The sequence below is a fragment of the Oncorhynchus mykiss genome, chromosome 13 (assembly GCF_057628025.1).
Source record: "Oncorhynchus mykiss isolate SJ-2025 chromosome 13, ASM5762802v1, whole genome shotgun sequence".
Lineage (NCBI taxonomy): Eukaryota > Metazoa > Chordata > Actinopteri > Salmoniformes > Salmonidae > Oncorhynchus > Oncorhynchus mykiss.
The window spans coordinates 52,674,310-52,693,534 of NC_143034.1; the positions used below are offsets into that span (position 1 = coordinate 52,674,310).

Here is a 19,225-nt window from a genome sequence, read left to right on the forward strand (position 1 = left end):
TTGACTTGGCCATTCTAACACCTGGATATGTTTATTTTTGAACCATTCCATTGTAGATTTTGCTTTATGTTTTGGATCATTGTCTTGTTGGAAGACAAATCTCCGTCCCAGTCTCAGGTCTTTTGCAGACTCCATCAGGTTTTCTTCCAGAATGGTCCTGTATTTGGCTCCATCCATCTTCCCATCAATTTTAACCCTCTTCCCTGTCCCTGCTGAAGAAAAGCAGGCCCAAACCATGATGCTGCCACCACCATGTTTGACAGTGGGGATGGTGTGTTCAGCTGTGTTGCTTTTACACCAAACACAATGTTTTGCATTGTTGCCAAAAAGTTCAATTTTGGTTTCATCTGACCAGAGCACCTTCTTCCACATGTTTGGTGTGTCTCCCAGGTGGCTTGTGGCAAACTTTAAACGACACTTTTTATGGATATCTTTAAGAAATTTCTTTCTTCTTGCCACTCTTCCATAAAGGCCAGATTTGTGCAATATACGACTGATTGTTGTCCTATGGACAGTCTCCCTCCTCAGCTGTAGATCTCTGCAGTTCATCCAGAGTGATCATGGGCCTCTTGGCTGCATCTCTGATCAGTCTTCTCCTTGTATGAGCTGAAAGTTTAGAGGGACTGCCAGGTCTTGGTAGATTTGCAGTGGTCTGATACTCCTTCCATTTCAATATTATCGCTTGCACAGTGCTCCTTGGGATGTTTAAAGCTTGGGAAATCTTTTTGTATCCAAATCCAGCTTTAAACTTCTTCACAACAGTATCTCGGACCTGCCTGGTGTGTTCCTTGTTCTTCATGATGCTCTCTGCGCTTTTAACGGACCTCTGAGACTATCACAGTGCAGTTGCATTTATACGGAGACTTGATTACCCACAGGTGGATTGTATTTATCATCATTAGTCATTTAGGTCAACATTGGATCATTCAGAGATCCTCACTGAACTAATGGAGAGAGATTGCTGCACTGAAAGTAAAGGTGCTGAATAATTTTGCACGCCCAATTTTTCAGTTTTTGATTTTTTAAAAAAGTTTGAAATATCCAATAAATGTCGTTCCACTTCATGATTGTGTCCCACTTGTTGTTGATTCTTCACAAAAAAATACAGTTTTATATCTTTATGTTTGAAGCCTGAAATGTGGCAAAAGGTCGCAAAGTTCAAGGGGGCCGAATACTTTCGCAAGGCAATGTATATGACCAGCATAAGACCCTGTTAACTTTACCAATATAACCTTGTCCAATAACCCACCATTTTATATTTGACATATCAATCTACTTTAAGTGGTGTACGATAATGTGTGGAATTAGGTTTGTCAGACTTGGAGCAAAGGCCCTTTTTTTTAGAAATACAGCCCAAATGTGTGCTTGACATATTATAATATTGCTATGTATAATTCTGGCTATTCAGTTATGTTTTCTGTACCATGTACAAAATACTTAACTCAACAAGGTCTCTTTGACATCTCGTGTCACCTTAATTTCAATGCATTTCAAATGGCTGAATAATATTAGCATGATTTACAGAAGGGTAATTCATCTTTTATTGAAGTTTTATTGAGTGTTAGAGCGTTGGTTTTAATTCAGTGGTTCAGGGTAGAGCAATCATTCAATTTGAATATGCACACTTGTTGATGCCTTGATTATTAAATGTTAAACATAAATGACCATTTTGTAAATGACTAATTACATATTTGAGGCCTTTATTATTATTTTAAGCCAGAACAAATTGGGGGAAAAAAAGGTTTATCTGTTTCTTTTGAAAGACACTTCTCAATAAAGACATGAAGGGGAAAAAAGTGTATAGTGTTTGAACCAGTTTCATAGCTCTAGTGTCATATTATACCATAAGCACCTCTCCCATTGTGTTGGTGTGAACCAGTGTTATAACAGAATGATTTATGGAGCCTTCTGTCTGCCAGGCAGAAAGTAGAATTTCATTGGGTTCAAAGCTTTAACATCCTGAAGGTTGTTATTATTAGTGGACTGGCTGTTGACGACCAGGTATTCATTATCTCCTTTTATTTCTTGTATTTCTAGACTTTTTTTGTTGTTGTTGTAAAAGACCAATAAACATATCCATTATAGAAAAATATTGTTTTTCTTCTATATTTCTTGTGCAACACATTGATGTCCTCTTAGTCTTTCCCACAGTAGTTGTGGGTCAAGACTGTCTCCAAACTGATATGTGATGTATGGTCTATGTTACATTGCCATTCATTGTTCCATTACTTCATTGTATTTGTGGTTACATTAAAACCCTGAGGGAGTGCGTAGATAGACTGTGCACAGACACACAATATTGTTGTAATATTAACTTTTTCCTCTTTTTACCCAACATGAATGAATGATAGAGATTGACTCTTATACAGTGCATTCAGATCGTATTCACACCCCTTGACTTTTTCCACATGTTGTTATGTTACAGCCTTATTCAAAATGGATATAAAAAATCAACAATCTACACACAATACCCCACAATGACAAAGTGAAGACAGGTTTTTAGACATTGTAGCAAATTTATACAAAATAAAAAACAGAAATACTTGTACATGATTGTACAAGGTTTGGAACGGAACACACCTGTCTATTTATTTTATTTATTTTTGATTCACCTTTATTTAACCAGGTAGGCAAGTTGAGAACAAGTTCTCATTTACAATTGCGACCTGGCCAAGATAAAGCAAAGCAGTTCGACACATACAACAACACAGAGCTACACATGGAGTTAAAACAAACATACAGTCAATAATACAGTATAAACAAGTCTATATACGATGTGAGCAAATGAGTTGAGATAAGGGAGGTAAAGGCAAAAAAAGGCCATGGTGGCAAAGTAAATACAGTATAGCAAGTAAAACACTGGAATGGTAGATTTGCAGTGGAAGAATGTGAAAAGTAGAAATAAAAAGAATGGGGTGCAAAGGAGCAAAATAAATAAATAACATAAATACAGTAGGGAAAGAGGTAGTTGTTTGGGCTAAATTATAGGTGGGCTATGTACAGGTGCAGTAATCTGTGAGCTGCTCTGACAGTTGGTGCTTAAAGCTAGTGAGGGAGATAAGTGTTTCCAGTTTCAGAGATTTTTGTAGTTCGTTCCAGTCATTGGCAGCAGAGAACTGGAAGGAGAGGCGGCCAAAGAAAGAATTGGTTTTGGGGGTGACCCTAGAGATATACCTGCTGGAGCGCTTGCTACAGGTGGGTGATGCTATGGTGACCAGCGAGCTGAGATAAGGGGGGACTTTACCTAGCAGGGTCTTGTAGATGACATGGAGCCAGTGGGTTTGGCGACGAGTATGAAGCGAGGGCCAGCCAGCGAGAGGGTACAGGTCGCAATGGTGGGTAGTATATGGGGCTTTGGTGACAAAACGGATTGCACTGTGATAGACTGCATCCAATTTGTTGAGTAGGGTATTGGAGGCTATTTTGTAAATGACATCGCCAAAGTCGAGGATGGTAGGATGGTCAGTTTTACAAGGGTATGTTTGGCAGCATGAGTGAAGAATGCTTTGTTGCGAAATAGGAAGCCAATTCTAGATTTAACTTTGGATTGGAGATGTTTGATGTGGGTCTGGAAGGAGAGTTTACAATCCAACCAGACACCTAGGTATTTGTAGTTGTCCACGTATTCTAAGTCAGAACCGTCCAGAGTAGTGATGTTGGACAGGCGGGCAGGTGCAGGCAGCGATCAGTTGAAGAGCATGCATTTAATGTTTTACTTGTATTTAAGAGCAATTGGAGGCCACGGAAGGAGAATTGTATGGTATTGAAGCTTGCCTGGAGGGTTGTTAACACAGTGTCCAAAGAAGGGCCAGAAGTATACAGAATGGTGTCGTCTGCGTAGAGGTGGATCAGAGACTCACCAGCAGCAAGAGCGACATCATTGATGTATACAGAGAAGAGAGTCGGTCCAAGAATTGAACCCTGTGGCACCCCCATAGAGACTGCCAGAGGTCCGGACAGCAGACCCTCCGATTGGACACACTGAACTTTATCAGAGAAGTAGTTGGTGAACCAGGCAAGACAATCATTTGAGAAACCAAGGCTGTCGAGTCTGCCGATGAGGATGTGGTGATTGACAAAGTCGAAAGCCTTGGCCAGATCAATGAATACGGCTGCACAGTAATGTTTCTTATCGATGGCGGTTAAGATATCGTTTAGGACCTTGAGCGTGGCTGAGGTGCACCCATGACCAGCTCTGAAACCAGATTGCATAGCAGAGAAGGTATGGTGAGATTCGAAATGGTCGGTAATCTGTTTGTTGACTTGGCTTTCGAAGACCTTAGAAAGGCAGGGTAGGATAGATATAGGTCTGTAGCAGTTTGGGTCAAGAGTGTCCCCCCCCTTTGAAGAGGGGGATGACCGCAGCTGCTTTCCAATCTTTGGGAATCTCAGACGACACGAAAGAGAGGTTGAACAGGCTAGTAATAGGGGTGGCAACAATTTCGGCAGATCATTTTAGAAAGAAGGGGTCCAGATTGTCTAGCCCGGCTGATGTGTAGGGGTCCAGATTTTGCAGATCTTTTAGAACATCAGCTGACTGGATTTGGGAGAAGGAGAAATGGGGAAGGCTTGGGCGAGTTGCTGTGTGGGGTGCAGTGCTGTTGACCGGGGTAGGAATAGCCAGGTGGAAAGCATGGCCAGCCGTAGAAAAATGCTTATTGAAATTCTCAATTATAGTGAATTTATCAGTGGTGACAGTATTTCCTGTCTTCAGTGCAGTGGGCAGCTGGGAGGAGGTGTTCTTATTCTCCATGGACTTTACAGTGTCCCAGAACTTTTTGAGTTAGTGTTGCAGGAAGCAAATTTCTGCTTGAAAAAGCTAGCCTTGGCTTTTCTAACTGCCTGTGTATACTGGTTTCTAGCTTCCCTGAACAGCTGCATATCACGGGGGCTGTTCGATGCTAATGCAGAATGCCATAGGATGTTTTTGTGTTGGTTAAGGGCAGTCAGGTCTTGGGAGAACCAAGGGCTATATCTGTTCCTGGTTCTAAATTTCTTGAATGGGGCATGCTTATTTAAGATGGGTAGGAAGGCATTTAAAAAAAATAACCAGGCATCCTCTACTGACGGGATGAGATCAATATCCTTCCAGGATACCCCGGCCAGGTCGATTAGAAAGGCCTGTATAAGAAAGGTCTATATAAGGTCCCAGTTCACAGTGCATGTCAGAACAAAAACCAAACCATGAGGTCGAAGGAATTGTCCTCCATCATTCCTAAATGGAAGAAGTTTGGAACCCCAAAGACTCCTAGAGCTGGCCGCCTGGCCAAACTGAGCTATCAGGAACCTGATGATTGAACTCTTTGGCCTGAATGCCATTCGCCATGTCTGGAGGAAACCTGGCACCATTTCTACGGTGAAGCATGGTGGTGGCAGCATCATGCTGTGGGGATGTTTTTCAGCAGCAGGGACTGGTAGACTAGTCAGAATCGAGGGAAAGATCAACGGCACAATGTACAGAGAGATGCTTGATGAAAACCAGCTCCAGAGCGTTCAGGATCTCAGACTGGGGCGAAGGTTCACCTTCCAACAGGACAACGACCCTTAGCACACAGCCAAGACAACGCAGGGGTGGCTTGGGGACAAGTCTCTGAATGTCCTTGAGTGGCCCAGCCAGAGCCCGGACTTGAACCTGATTGAACATCTCTGGAGACCTGAAAATAGCTGTGCAGCGATGCTCCCCATCCAACCCGACAGAGCTTGAGAGGATCTGCAGAGAAGAATGAGAGAAACTCCCCAAATACAGATGTGCTAAGCTTATAGCGTCATACCCAAGAAAACTTGAGGCTGTAATCGCTGCCAAAGATGCTTCAATAAAGTACTGAGTAAAGGGTCTGAATTCTTATGTAAATGTGATAGTTTAGCTTTATGTTTTCTTGATAAATTTGCAAAAAAATCTAAAAACCTGTTTTTGCTGTCATTATGGGGTAGATTGATGAGAAGAAGAAAAAATAAATTAATCCATTTTAGAATAAGGCTGGGGGGGATCACGTGACCCTTGAACGAGATGGCCGCATGAACTAAGAGCTCTCCACAAGTAGTTTCCAATTCCTAATCTTACCTCCACTCCAAGTTCACACTCATTTAGCTTTAGTAAGAAAAAGTCATGGCGGCTACTAAAGGCGACACTACAGGTGACATTTTTACCCGGACTCGAGTATTAGCGACGGAAAAAGCCTCCAAGAAGAAGCTAACTTCAGAAAAAACTAGCGCCATTAGCCAGGAGCAAGAGAACCCGCGCCCCCACAAGGCACAACGAATGCCAACCTCGCACTCTGTCGAAGACATCCTTTCTGAGTTGAGATCCCAACGTACAGAACTAAACACCAAATTAGATGCCATTAACTCTCAGCTCAGTGCGATAGGGGGCAAGGTGACAATCCTTGAAAACGCTTTGCCTGACATCAACAACAAGATAACCATAAACGCGGGGCGCCTGGACGAGGCAGAGGGGCGAATCCTATCCATGGAAAACTTATTGACAGGTGCCATGGAAACAATAGCATATGCTAAAAAGAAAATCGAGCATCTGGAAGAGAAAACAGAGGACCTTGAAAACAGGGGGCGAAGGAATAATTGTGTTCTATTCAATCTGGGCGAAAAAGAAGAGGGAAACATGCCACTGATCCGCTACCTGCAAGACAAACCTCCCGAGTGACTCCACCTGCCCACCGACAGGCCCATAGAACTCGAGAGAGCTCACCGAGCACTGAGGCCCCCACCAGCAGCCAGACAACCACCGCGCCCAATCACCATACGTTTCCTGAGATTCACCGACAAGGAACGAGTCCTACAGGCGGCGAAAAACAACACCATCACAGTGGGAAACACCAAACTCGCTTTACACCAGGACCTGTCAGCTGGAATACGCCGAAAGCGCCGAGAATTTGACGAAGTGAAGAAATACTCCATTGACCGAGGCATCTTCAGGGGATTCAAATACCCAAACGAGCTCAGGATTCTTCACCAAGGAGCCTTGCGACACTTCAAAACTCCCGAAGAGGCAAAACGTTTTTTGAAAGACAATCCTGGCCAATGAGAAACAGACCAATGACTAAATGCGATTAATGCCATTACTAAAGGAGATAAGACGACATATAGCCGATATCCAGAGATCCACCCCCTAAATGTCATTATAGCCGTCCAATTTATATTTATTGTCCTTTAACTGAGAGGGATGGGCTGTATAGCCTAACCTAGGCCTACTAATGTTTCAGCCTACTTTTATTTCCCTGTTTTTTTTGTTGTTGCTATTATTACTTGGGGTTCCCTATGTCCCTCGGGGGAGGTATATGTAGGCTGGGCTATTGATTTTATTTTTCTCCCCTCTTTTACTGTGGTCTGGACGAGGGCAACTGTGTTATTTACTCAATGCGGGGTGGAGAGGATGAGGCATTTCTTTGGTGGGGAGAGGGAGACGTTGTGCGTTGCTAACTGTTCCCGGTTTTTGTTTTATTCGGAACACAGAATTGAGACTGAGAGGGGGGGGGGGGGGGTAAAAGATCCAACGGGATGTGTCGAGTTGTTTGGGAACTCGGCTGGGGTGTTCAGAGATTATTATTTTATGTACACCATTTATTTTCCTTTTATGTGAACGCAGCTGTAATTACTATCCACTTTTACCCAGCGATGACTTGCACTAAAGTTGGATTACTGCTCGATGACGATGACTAGTACCTTAAATCTATTGACATGGAACTGCCATGGTCTAGGGCATGCAATAAAACGAAAAAAGATACTATGTGCTCTAAAAAAGGAAAAAGCAGACATTGCGCTATTACAAGAGACTCTGTGATGCTGAACATGCCAAACTCTGCAGAGCTTGGGTGGGACAGGTGTATTTCTCATCTTTCAAATCAAACAGTAGAGGCACAGCCATACTTATCCATAAAAATGTTCCATTCATAATTGACAAAAACATATCTGATCCGGAGGGGAGATTTATTTTGATAACTGGGTCACTATATGGTCAACCAATTACTATATTAAACATATACGCCCCTAACACAGATACTCCTCCCTTCATGTCAAAAATCATAACCCTGTTCAATGAGCATTGTGTCTCCTTTGGCGTGGTGGCCGGAGATTTTAAATGTACCCTTAACCCAACCCTAGACAAATCATCTCAAGTCCCCACCACAAATCCTAGATCTGCAAAGATGTTGAACTCTCTTACTAAAGAGATGGGACTGATAGATATCTGGAGAGAGAATAATAGCTAATCTATGGACTATACATACTACTCTAATGTCCATAACACCTACTCCCGTATAGATTACATTTTTATCCCAAAGAGTTTCATAAATTCAGCCACATGTACAATCGGACCCATAGCACTTTCAGATCACGCCTTTGTCCACCTCCGCTTTGACCTCTGCAAAAACATCCCGAGGTCAAAGAGCTGGAAATTCAACACCTCCATGCTATCAAATGACGAGTTCCATACATTGGTAACTACATGGATAGACAACTACACACAAGACAATAAAGATTCTCCTGTTTCTCCGGCCACAATGTGGGACGCTGCTAAAGCCACACTAAGAGGTCATCTGATTGCATATGCTTCCTCTAAGAAAAAAGCAATGGAAGCACACAGGCTAGATCTTGAGAGGGAGCTGGAATGCTGTGAAAAAATACATAAACAATCCCTAGACAGCACCTCCTGGAGTCATCTTAAAGCAGCCAAAGCCAAACTGAATTTGGACTACACTCGGGAGATAAAAAAAAAAGTTTTCTTTACTAAACAGAAATACCATGAGTATAGCAATAGGCCCAGTAGATTGCTTGCTTACCAATTAAAAAAGGAGCAGTCGGAGCGTACAATCATGGCTATCCGAACAGCAGAGGACGAGGTCACATATGACCCAAAAAAAGATCAATTTAACTTTTCATGATTTTTACTGCAAACTATATACCTCTGAGAGAAAACACACGGAGGCAGAACTCCACTCTTTCCTAGAGGGAATCTCGCTACCTAAACTATCCGAGACCGACCAGGAAGATCTCAACTCCCCCTTCACTCCTGAGGAGATCCTGGAGGCAATTACCTCCATGCCACCTAATAAGTCCCCAGGCCCAGATGGATTCCCCAAAGAGTTCTACAAAGCTTTTTGGCCCCAGCTCAGCCCTATCTTCATGCCAATGCTGGAGGATTTTTGCAAAAACTGAGTTCTCCCAGACTCAATGCACACAGCTCGCATTACAGTGTTGCTAAAAAAGGACAAGGACCCCCTATCCTGCTCGTCCTTCCGGCCCATAAGCTTGTTGGATTTCGACTATAAAATAATTACCAAATTGCTCGCCAAAAGACTAAACACTCTTCTTCCCAAAATAATAAAAGCGGACCAAACTGGATTTATTAGAGACAGATACTCTTCTGATAACATTCGCCGTCTTTTTGATATTATTGATCAAGTAAACGCACAAAAGACCCCTGTCCTGCTGGCTTCACTGGATGCTGAGAAGGCGTTTGACAGGATGGAGTGGAGCTTTGTGTTTTCAGTCTTAGAAAAGTTCAACATGGGCCCAAATTTTATTAAATGGATCAAATCACTATACTCTCATCCAAATGCCATGGTGACTACTAATGGACTGAACTCTGACAGATTCCCTCTGGAACGGGGCACAAGACAAGGGTGCTCGCTGTCCCCGCTGCTCTACTTGTTGGGGGCGGAGCCTCTGGCAGAGCTGATAAGGAGCAATCCAAGTATTATGGGTGTTTCTGCAGGTGGCCTGCAGCACAAGATTTCGCTTTACGCGGATGATGTCTTGCTCTACATATCCAACCCTGAGAAATCCCTCCCTCTCATTTTAGACACAATTGCTCAGTATGGGAAGTTTTCAGGTTATAAGATCAATTTTAACAAATCCACTGTCTGCCCTCTCAATATTACACTCACCAGCTCTATGAAGACACTTTGTCCTTTCCAATGGAAAACACACAGGTTTCAATACCTCGGGATCTTCATAACACCAGATCTGAATAGCCTTTTTAAGGAAAATTATCTTCCACTCCTGGATCGAATCAAGAACGATCTCCAAACCTGGATCTCCCTCCCAATTAGCTTAGTAGGAAGAATTAATGTAATCCGTATGAACGTCCTCCCTAGATTAAACTACTTATTTCAGATGCTTCCATGCTATCTCCCAGTTTCCTTCTTCAAAACAACTAACCAAAGCATCACCAAATGTATATGCGGCAATAAAAAACCTAGGATCAAGTTTTCCACTTTATCAAAACCTGAATCTAAAGGTGGTCTTGCCCTTCCCTCCTTTCAACTGTACTACTGGTCTGCCCAAATCCGCAACATGCTAACATGGATCACAAACAGACAAGAGTCAACGTGGATTCAGATAGAAGCCCAATCCTGTGGTTCATTGCCCTTAAGCTCAATTATATTCATTAATAACTTTAGTGAAGTGGGCAACATAGCCAAAACCTTTGCGATTTACAGCACCCTACTAGCGTGGAGGGACTGTAAGAAATACCTGGGCATTTCCTCCCAAATATGTTCTCACTCGCCTATAGTAGGCAACCCAGACTTGCCAAAAGCCCTGAGGGATGCCAACATTAATCTTTGGCATACTCTAGGAATCAGGACCTTTTCAGACCTATTTCATCAGAAAACCTCTACACTGAAATCCTTTCAAGAGCTCTGCAGTGAATTCGATGTGCCAAGATCCCATTTTTTTTTAAATATCTTCAAATTAGACATGTAATTTCCTCATTTACCTCCAAGAGGAGGTTTAGAACTCAGTTGAATGAAGTTGAAACCCTTCTTGTCACTGCACAATCCATTAAAGGCAAAATATCTTACATCTATAGACTCCTTTCTGAGAAAGGAAGCTCCTCCTTTACTCCTTTGAAAATAATCTGGGAAAAGGACCTTGGTCTGACGATCAGTGATGAGTTATGGGCGGAGGTTTGCGACAGGGTATACTGCTCCTCTACCAGTGTAAAAATGAAAGAATCTAATTACACATTTTTGTACAAATTTTATTATACTCCTTTGAGACTCCATAGAATGAAAACAGATATGTCTCCTAACTGTAAAAGATGTACCTCTGAAAGCGGAACCTATATGCATGTATTTAGTATTATTATTTTTTAATTTTTAATTTTTTTATTTTTTTAAAGCCTGTCACATCTGTGAATTGTGGAATGTGTTTTGTTGGTTGAATGAAAAACAAGAAAACTTAATAAAACTTTAAATTGAAAAAAAAAAAAAAAAAAAAGAATAAGGCTGTAACTTAACTAAATGTGGAAAAAGTCAAGGGATCTGAATACTTTCTGAATGCACTGTAGGTACATTTATTCACTACCATGTACAGTAAAAGAACATTAATTGCACTCGGTCGGTGAGATGTTTTATATTTATATAATTGTAAACATACAGTAGATGGCCTAGAGTGGGTACATGCTTTGTGGTGTAGGCTGTTTCTTCTGGTGGTCTAGGACAGCCTGGTGGTCTAGGGCAGCCTGATGTCCAGGTGGTCTAGGGCAGCCTGATGTCCAGGTGGTCTAGGGCAGCCTGATGTTCAGGTGGTCTAGGGCAGCCTGGTGTTCTGGTGGTCTAGGGCAGCTTGGTGTCTAGGTGGTTTAGGGCAGCGTGATGTCCTATTGGTCTAGGATAGTCTGATGGTGGTCTAGGGCAGCTTGATGGTGGTGTAAGCTGTTTCTTCTGGTGGTCTAGGGCAGCCTGGTGGTCTAGGGCAGCCTGATGTCCAGGTGGTCTAGGGCAGCCTGGTGTTCTGGTGGTCTAGGGCAGCATGGTGTCTAGGTGGTTTAAGGCAGCGTGATGGTCTAGGATAGTCTGATGGTGGTCTAGGGCAGCTTGATGGTGGTGAAACATAGTCTGATGGTGGTCTAGGGCAGCTTGAAGGTGGTGTAGGGCAGCTTGATGGTGGTGTAGGGCAGCTTGATGGTGGTGTAGGGAGAATTGATGGTGGTCTAGGGCAGCTTGATGGTGGTCTAAGGCAGTTGATGGTGGTCTAGGGCAGCTTGATGGTGGTGTAGGGCAGCTTGATGGTGGTCTAGGGCAGCTTGATGGTGGTGTAGGGCAGCTTGATGGGGGTCTAGGGCAGCTTGATGGTGGTGTAGGGCAGTCTGATGGTGGTCTAGGGCAGCTTGATGGTGGTGATGGGCAGCCTCATGGTGGTCTAGGGCAGCTTTATGGTGGTCTAAGGCAGTTGAGGGTGGTGTAGGGCAGCCTAATTCGATTAATCTGATGTTTCTTGGTGTGTGGTAGGTGCTACTCCAGGTGGTCCCTGAGCGCTGTGCCTCTCCCTGAGTTTAATGATGGGTTCTCCTGATCCTTCTCCTGGTAGTGAGGGGCCTGGTCTCCTTCACCTGTTCCACTTCAATGAGAAATGACAGGGAGATCTTACATGTACATACAATGTCTGAAAAATAACACATACAGAGGGATTACAGGTGAAAGGGACTGATTGTCGTCATTGACTCCATTTGTGACATTCTTCTCAAATTTGTGGCCTAGAGCCTTACCTGCAGACATAGAACAGGATGTAGGCAGTCTGTGCAATCGCCTTCAGCACAGTGGCCTCATCTGTCCTCAAGACATGTGTGTCATCCAGGCAGAGCCACCCACTGCCACGGCTGTCCAAAACATCACTGATGTAGTGGCCTAGGGAACAAGGGAAACAAAATAGAGTGTACATTTAGCTTTCATAATTGTGTGTGCGTGCCTGCATACCTGCGTGCCTGCATACCTGCATGCCTGCATACCTGTATACATGTTGTCTCCCAGATGTGAGATCACACTTGACAATTTGTAGATATTGTCTGGCTGGTGTCTCTGTAAGGAAACACATTTAATAATAGGATTGTTGTTTTGTCTACAGGATAGGGGTGCCTTCTATAACTGCCTTATCTTGATCCGTCCACTATCTCAACTATCTCAACTGGATCTAATTATCTGTTATCTGTTCTATTTCTCTCTCTCTCTCTCTCTCTCTCTCTCTCTCTCTCTCTCTCTCTCTCTCTCTCTCTCTCTCTCTCTCTCTCTCCTCACCACAGCGGCTGCCTGCTGCTTTTCCTCACTGTCAGCTGGTTTCTCTAGCTGGTCAGAGGAATTTGAAGCTGGTGGGGGTATATCAAATATAGTGTAAATACAAACCAGAAAGTGAAGTGGAAACCTATCAACAAATATACTCTTAACTTCAGCTTCCGACTTGCTTTCCTCTACAGTCCTGTTTCATGAGAGGGTATTGTGCATGATGTCAGTAACACAATGTCCTACCTGGTCTATCAAGGGTGCCTTTCGGGGAGTTTGCAGGTTTGTTGTCCATGTTGTTTTTCCCCAGGGAGCTTGCCCTGTGTAAATTGATGGCATTGAAAATAAATATCTAGTGTGTGAAAATCATGGTGTGTGTTGGCTACTCAATGTGCAATGTCCCAAAACAGAGTGTAAACCAACCTGGCTCCATACTGGACATGGGCTGTCTTCCCACATACGGCTGGGAGGGTTATTTCTGCAGGGATGGACATGGGATCATCCACCTTCTTTGGCTCCCAGTCGCCTGCAGTAAATCGCTTGATATGAAGCATTAGGACCCTGCTCAGAGACAGACAGGCAGGCAGGCATTCACAAAGACAGACAGACAGACGGACGGACGGGCGGGCGGGCGGGCGGGCGGGCGGACGGGCGGACGGACGGACGGACGACCAGGTAGGCATTCACACAGACAAAGGAATCAGTCTTGTACTCAATTCAATAACCCAGTTTGGTGAGTTAGATCAGGACTGTCAATTGTAATCTGAGATGATGATGGGGGGACTCACCGGGGCAGCGTGAGGAAGTGCATAGTCACAGATGCCATGCTGCCTGAGCACACCCTGCATGCACACTCTAACGCAGATGGCTAGGTGACAAAGGATAGCAATACAATTATGAACATTATGACATTAATGATAGTGTTCCTTGACATACTAACTCTTGGTTTAAGCTAAGTGCTGACCTTAAAGTAGAGGTCCAGGCTGTGTGGCAGGTAATGGCTCAGGCTCAGGGACAAGTGATTGTAATCCTCCTGACCATACACCATAACTCCACAGCTTCAGAAGTACGGAGAGAAATGCATCAGCTATCCAACACAAACCTTTTGATCCTCTACACACTATCTTAATGCTTTACCTCTGTATCCTGCATATTATGCTGACATTAAACCTCCTCACAAATGTGATGATGACATCAAGGTACACCGTATACAAATGACAGCTGTTACCTGGTGCAGGTACGGGAAGTCTTCAGCTTGAATTCTAACTGCTTCACGGGGCAGGTGTATGGCTCTGGTGAGCCCTTTAATGCCATACCCTCCTCCTTCAGCTGAAAGAGGAGGAGCAACACACATTCATGGGCATCCTAAGAGAAGAATGGGAAAGAAGCAGAAAATACATCAACAACTACAACTGAAACAGAGCTGGGGAAAAACACTGTCACGTGTCCCAGGTTTATTGTTAAGTGAGTCTTTTAGCAAATAATATCTTACCTGTTCATTGTCGTCCTCATAGTCCTCATTGACAACGGAAAGACAGCGCTTGACTGTTTGAAGGATTTTCTTATTTTCCTTGTTCTTAGCATTAACAGTGCCTCCAGAAAGCCTGGCCTGATGTAACTCGGCAAAGCAGCTGTGGAGGGAGACAAAGAGCATGCATTCAGGTTTCACTCTCTCACCTTGGCCACAGATTAGCTCTGTGCTTCTACTTTAACTTCTGATCAAATATGATTCAACTGATTCCTGACTGTGACAGGAAATCATCTCTGGTGTTAATCAGAAGCTAAGTTGGGTGTGGTTTTATCTTAAAAATCATATGAGACACTAAGAGTGTACGAAGGACAATATATATCCATTCATCCATCCATCCATCCATACATACATAGATAGATAGATAGATACATACAAACATACATACATACATACATACATACATACATAAAAACATACATACATACATACATACATACATACATACATACATACATACATACATACATACATACATACATACAGATAGATAGATAGATAGATAGATAGATAGATAGATAGATAGATAGATAGATAGATAGATGGATGGATACATACAAACATACAAACATACATACATACATACATACATAAAAACATACATACATACATACATACATACATACATACATACATACATACATACATACATACATACATACATACATACATACATACATACAGAGAGATAGATAGATAGATAGATAGATAGATAGATAGATAGATAGATAGATAGATAGATGGATGGATACATACAAACATACATACATACATACATACATACATACCACAGGAGGTTGATGGCACCTTAATTGGGGAGGAAGGGTTCGTGGTAATGGCTGGAGCGGAATCAGTGGAATGCTATCAAATACATCAAACATATGGTTTCCATGTGTTTGATGCCATTCCATTTGCTCCATTTCAGACATCATTACGAGCCGTCCTCCCCTCAGCAGCTTCCACTGACACATACATTGAGGCGGAACTTGTGTACTGTAACTATAAGCGTCTAGGTGTTTGGGTCAGTGTGTGTACAGGTGGGACAGGAGGGTGAGAGCGAGGCTGTATACCATAGCAGTTTAGAGGAGGGGGAGGAACTCCAGATATTCTGCTGTCTCAGGATGTCTCTGCAAAATGCTGGCAGCCCCAGCAGGCACTGCAGAGCAGAGTTCATGAAGCAGGTGTTGCCAATATTAGGCAACCTGTGGGAAAGAAGCCATCAGTTACACACTAATATCTGAACTGTGGACCAAAGGTAAACTAATGAATGGATTTGTAATGGATTTGTATTTAAAACAAAAAGCAGAGCTCAGAGATAAGAGGAGGTGTATGTGTGTGTGTGTAGATGTGTGTGTGTTTACCCGAGGAGCTTGGTGTTGTCTTCGCCCCCGCCTGTGCAGCTCTGCTCCCCCAGCTGGGTGCTACTCTTGCTGAACAGGTTGGGAAGGCGAGCCATGGCTTCCCGAGACCTGACCAATGGCCTGGAGGAAGAGAGACAGGGTAGAGGCCTCAGTAGCAGTAGCTCAACACCAATCGGTCTGTTTGAACACTGTTTTAATGTACAGGCATACAGATATTCCTTACCATGTCATGGTGTGAGTGACCACTCTTATGTAGAGTTGAGTGAGATGAAGGTGGCTATTGTATACAGTACTTACCTCTCCAAGGAGACAGAGGAAGCCTTCAGGTCAATGGAGGCCTCTGCAGAGAGAGACCGAGAGACGGAGAGCGGTAAGAGAGAAGCTTTGTCAAAGATGATTTGAGACAAGTAGCACCAAAAAATGGCACCCGTTTACAGACCTGCGATGCCAGCAAATAGGGGTACCATTCTCTTTGTCTGTGGAACAACTGCTCCCACCTCTTTGACCTCAGAGCTCATAAGATCTCTGTAAAGACACAGAGACATATGCATTAGGTTAGCTATATTATATTGGCTTTTTCATTTCAATGTAATGGTGTTGGTTGGCATGAAATGTGATATCAGGCTGCAGTACCTGGCAGTCTCACTGTCTTTGTTGGTCTCTCCATGCTGGTCCAGGGGGTATGGAGAGGAGGACTGGGGGGCAGGGGAGGAGACGTGAGTTGTGGAGGAAGGGCAGGCAGGACTGGGGGGAGTTCCAGAGGAGGATAACTGAGTTGAGACTGCCAGGGAAACAGAAGAAGCACTAAAAGGGGAGGAGGTCTGTGATCCTTCCACTGAAGAAGAAGAAGAAGAAGAGAGAGATGACATGTGGCGAGAGGAGAGGGAAGAGAGGCCGAAGATCTTGGAGAGAGTTGGAGGGGATCTGGCAGGGGATCCAGGGGGTGAGGGGGATGGAGTGCCGATTGGTGTTCGGCCAGACAAGGGGTCGAGGGGCGTCAGAGATGTTGTAGACGGTTTCAAATGGAAAGAAGAGACAAAGGAAGAATCAAGTTGGTGGTGATCCTTTACGTTCTTTTTCTCCCGGTTTTTCCAAACTGACTCAGTTACCATGCTGGCATCCAATGACGTCAGTTTGGGTGGGATTGGGAACGGCGATGGACAGCGGCTCCCAATCCCGAGCCGAACTCTGCACTTCTTTTTCTGTTTGGAGAAACATTATATATGTTATATTTGAACTAGCAGCAAATGTCACACCCAAACCACATGATCTGACCATAAAATAAAGAACTTGTTGCCCAATCATATTGAATTCTGTATCATAGGCTAACAAATAGCAAAAATACATGTTTATAAAAATAAAACCATTGTAACCATACAGTTATACCCTCTGTCCCAAATCCTGCCATTTGGCACAAATAAATAGACAATGAAACAACTAGTAATAGCTGAAAAGAATAGAATATACTCTAAATTGTAACAGAGTTAGACAAATTCTAGCCCAGAATTGACACATACCTTTTTACAGCAACACAAACATCCCATTTCAGTGTATTTGTAGACTGTGCCTTATTTTACAGAACATCAAAATATGTTGCCCATTTCACATTGTGATGTCATAAACCAAATTATGATGCGCCTGTCTACACGTTACCAGCATAAATGGTAAACAAATCACACACACCAAAATGTTGAAAAATAATTTACAAAATTAATTGATTGTGTATTCAGAGTTATTCCTATTTCATAAAATATACAAAATAACTAGGTTCTTGCCAATACACCTGTTTTCTATTGAGAAAACATTGGGTTATCTTTCTCCCACGCTCCCTGGGCCACTGACGCGTGATTGTATGGGATATGGGAAGAGGCTAGGACATTCGAAGTAACATTACTGTCTAGCAGAATCAAAACAACTTTTATTGGCCAAATGGCCTACATTCACACATTCACAGAATTTGACTCGATGAATTGGTGCTGCCATTAATAGACAAACGTAAAGACACATTTACAGCCTATACAATATACAGTAAACATAAAACATATTTATTAACTTCTATCTTCTTAAGATACTTTAGAGTAACATTTTATTATTGTCACGTTCTGACCTTAGTTCCTTTGTTTTGTCTTTTGTTTTAGTATGGTCAGGGCGTGAGTTGGGTGGGTTGTCTATGTTAGTTTTTCTATGATTTTCTATTTCTGTATTTGGCCTGATATTGTTCTCAATCAGAGGCAGCTGTCAATTGTTGTCCCTGATTGAGAACCATATTTAGATAGCCTGTTTTCCTTTGTGTTTTGTGGGTGGTTATTTTCAGTCTAATATCCAACCTTTCTGACCGACAAGCTGTCTTCATCAGCGTATACTGTTAGGAGCACCTTAACACAGATGGATCTATTAATCTCTGACCGTACCTCATTGAAAAGGTGCCACTCTGCCTAGTGACTGTAAACTAAACAAAAATACTAACGTTAGTACATTTGTTGTATATTTGCTGTTCTGTAAACCCAGTTGGTCACTACCACACCAGTCACAACTGTCAACAGATCATGACATAAATGCAAGCATAATTTGTTCTCGCAGAGTAGATTGTAGATCCTACTACCACCAGGGAACAATCCATTATTCAGCCCTACCATAAAAAGTACCCTTATCTCTCTCTCACTTTCCCCTCTCTCCTTCATTCCCTGTTTTCCTCTCTCCACCTCTCTCTTCCCCCTCTCCTCCCCCAGGTGGACACCCTGACCCTGGAGCTTGTGGCAGAGCGCAGCATGGCCCAGAAGAATGAGAATGCGCGCCAGCAGCTGGAGAGGCAGAACAAGGACTTGCGAGCCAAGCTGGGCGAGCTGGAGGGTTCCGGGAGCCCCCCCCACACACACACAAACAGTTGTGTATATTGGCCAAATTGATGGTCCTCGTTACTAATACCTCTCCTGGCCCCCTCTGTCCCCTGCAGGCGTGGAGGCCCCATCAGTTTCTCCTCCAGCCGCTCGGGCAGGCGTCAGCTGCAGGTGGAGGGGACATCGCTCGACCTCCTATCCGACGATGAGGTGGAAAACAAGACCACGGACGCCAATGCCAAAGAGACGCCAGCAGCTCCCCAACCAGGGTAGACGCGCTCCCTACAGCCCACACGCAGCATGGCCTCCGCCCCCACAAACCTTCCCCCTGTCCTCCTAACCCCAGACACCAGCAGTGGACCCCACTACTCTGCCTTACCCCTCTATGGCAAGCTGCAGGGCCAAGCAAATCCATCACCTCCTCCATATGAATATACCGCACATCAAGCCTTGGATTCGTTTTTAATATCAATTGCAGATAAAAGT

The 19,225-nt window shown here is 43.5% G+C and overlaps 1 protein-coding gene across 1 annotated transcript; it reads right to left on the reverse strand.

Annotated features, from left to right (window-relative positions):
- Positions 1–12,020: 12,020 nt before the first annotated feature.
- LOC149978921 (ubiquitin carboxyl-terminal hydrolase 37-like) lies at positions 12,021–17,014 on the reverse strand. The gene is made up of 12 exons (XM_090194309.1): positions 16,536–17,014; positions 16,342–16,427; positions 16,200–16,242; positions 15,903–16,022; positions 15,612–15,743; positions 14,506–14,644; positions 14,242–14,378; positions 13,978–14,071; positions 13,802–13,881; positions 13,437–13,574; positions 13,260–13,333; positions 12,021–12,815 (listed from the first exon to the last, which is right to left on the reverse strand). Exons 1-12 carry the CDS (start codon positions 17,012–17,014, stop codon positions 12,679–12,681), a joined length of 1,659 nt encoding a protein of 552 aa, XP_090050435.1. The 3' UTR covers positions 12,021–12,678.
- Positions 17,015–19,225: the final 2,211 nt, after the last annotated feature.

Bases quoted from the DNA above. Each gene is read 5' to 3' on its own strand.
- LOC149978921 (XM_090194309.1), bottom strand. From the start codon at position 17,014: ATGGTAACTGAGTCAGTTTGGAAAAACCGGGAGAAAAAGAACGTAAAG. The intron at 16,023-16,199 runs GTAAGTACTGTA...CTCTTCCTCCAG, and splicing joins TCCTCTGTCTCCTTGGAGAG to GCCATTGGTCAGGTCTCGGG. The intron at 14,379-14,505 runs GTAAGATATTAT...TTCTTCTCTTAG, and splicing joins ATGAGGACGACAATGAACAG to GATGCCCATGAATGTGTGTT.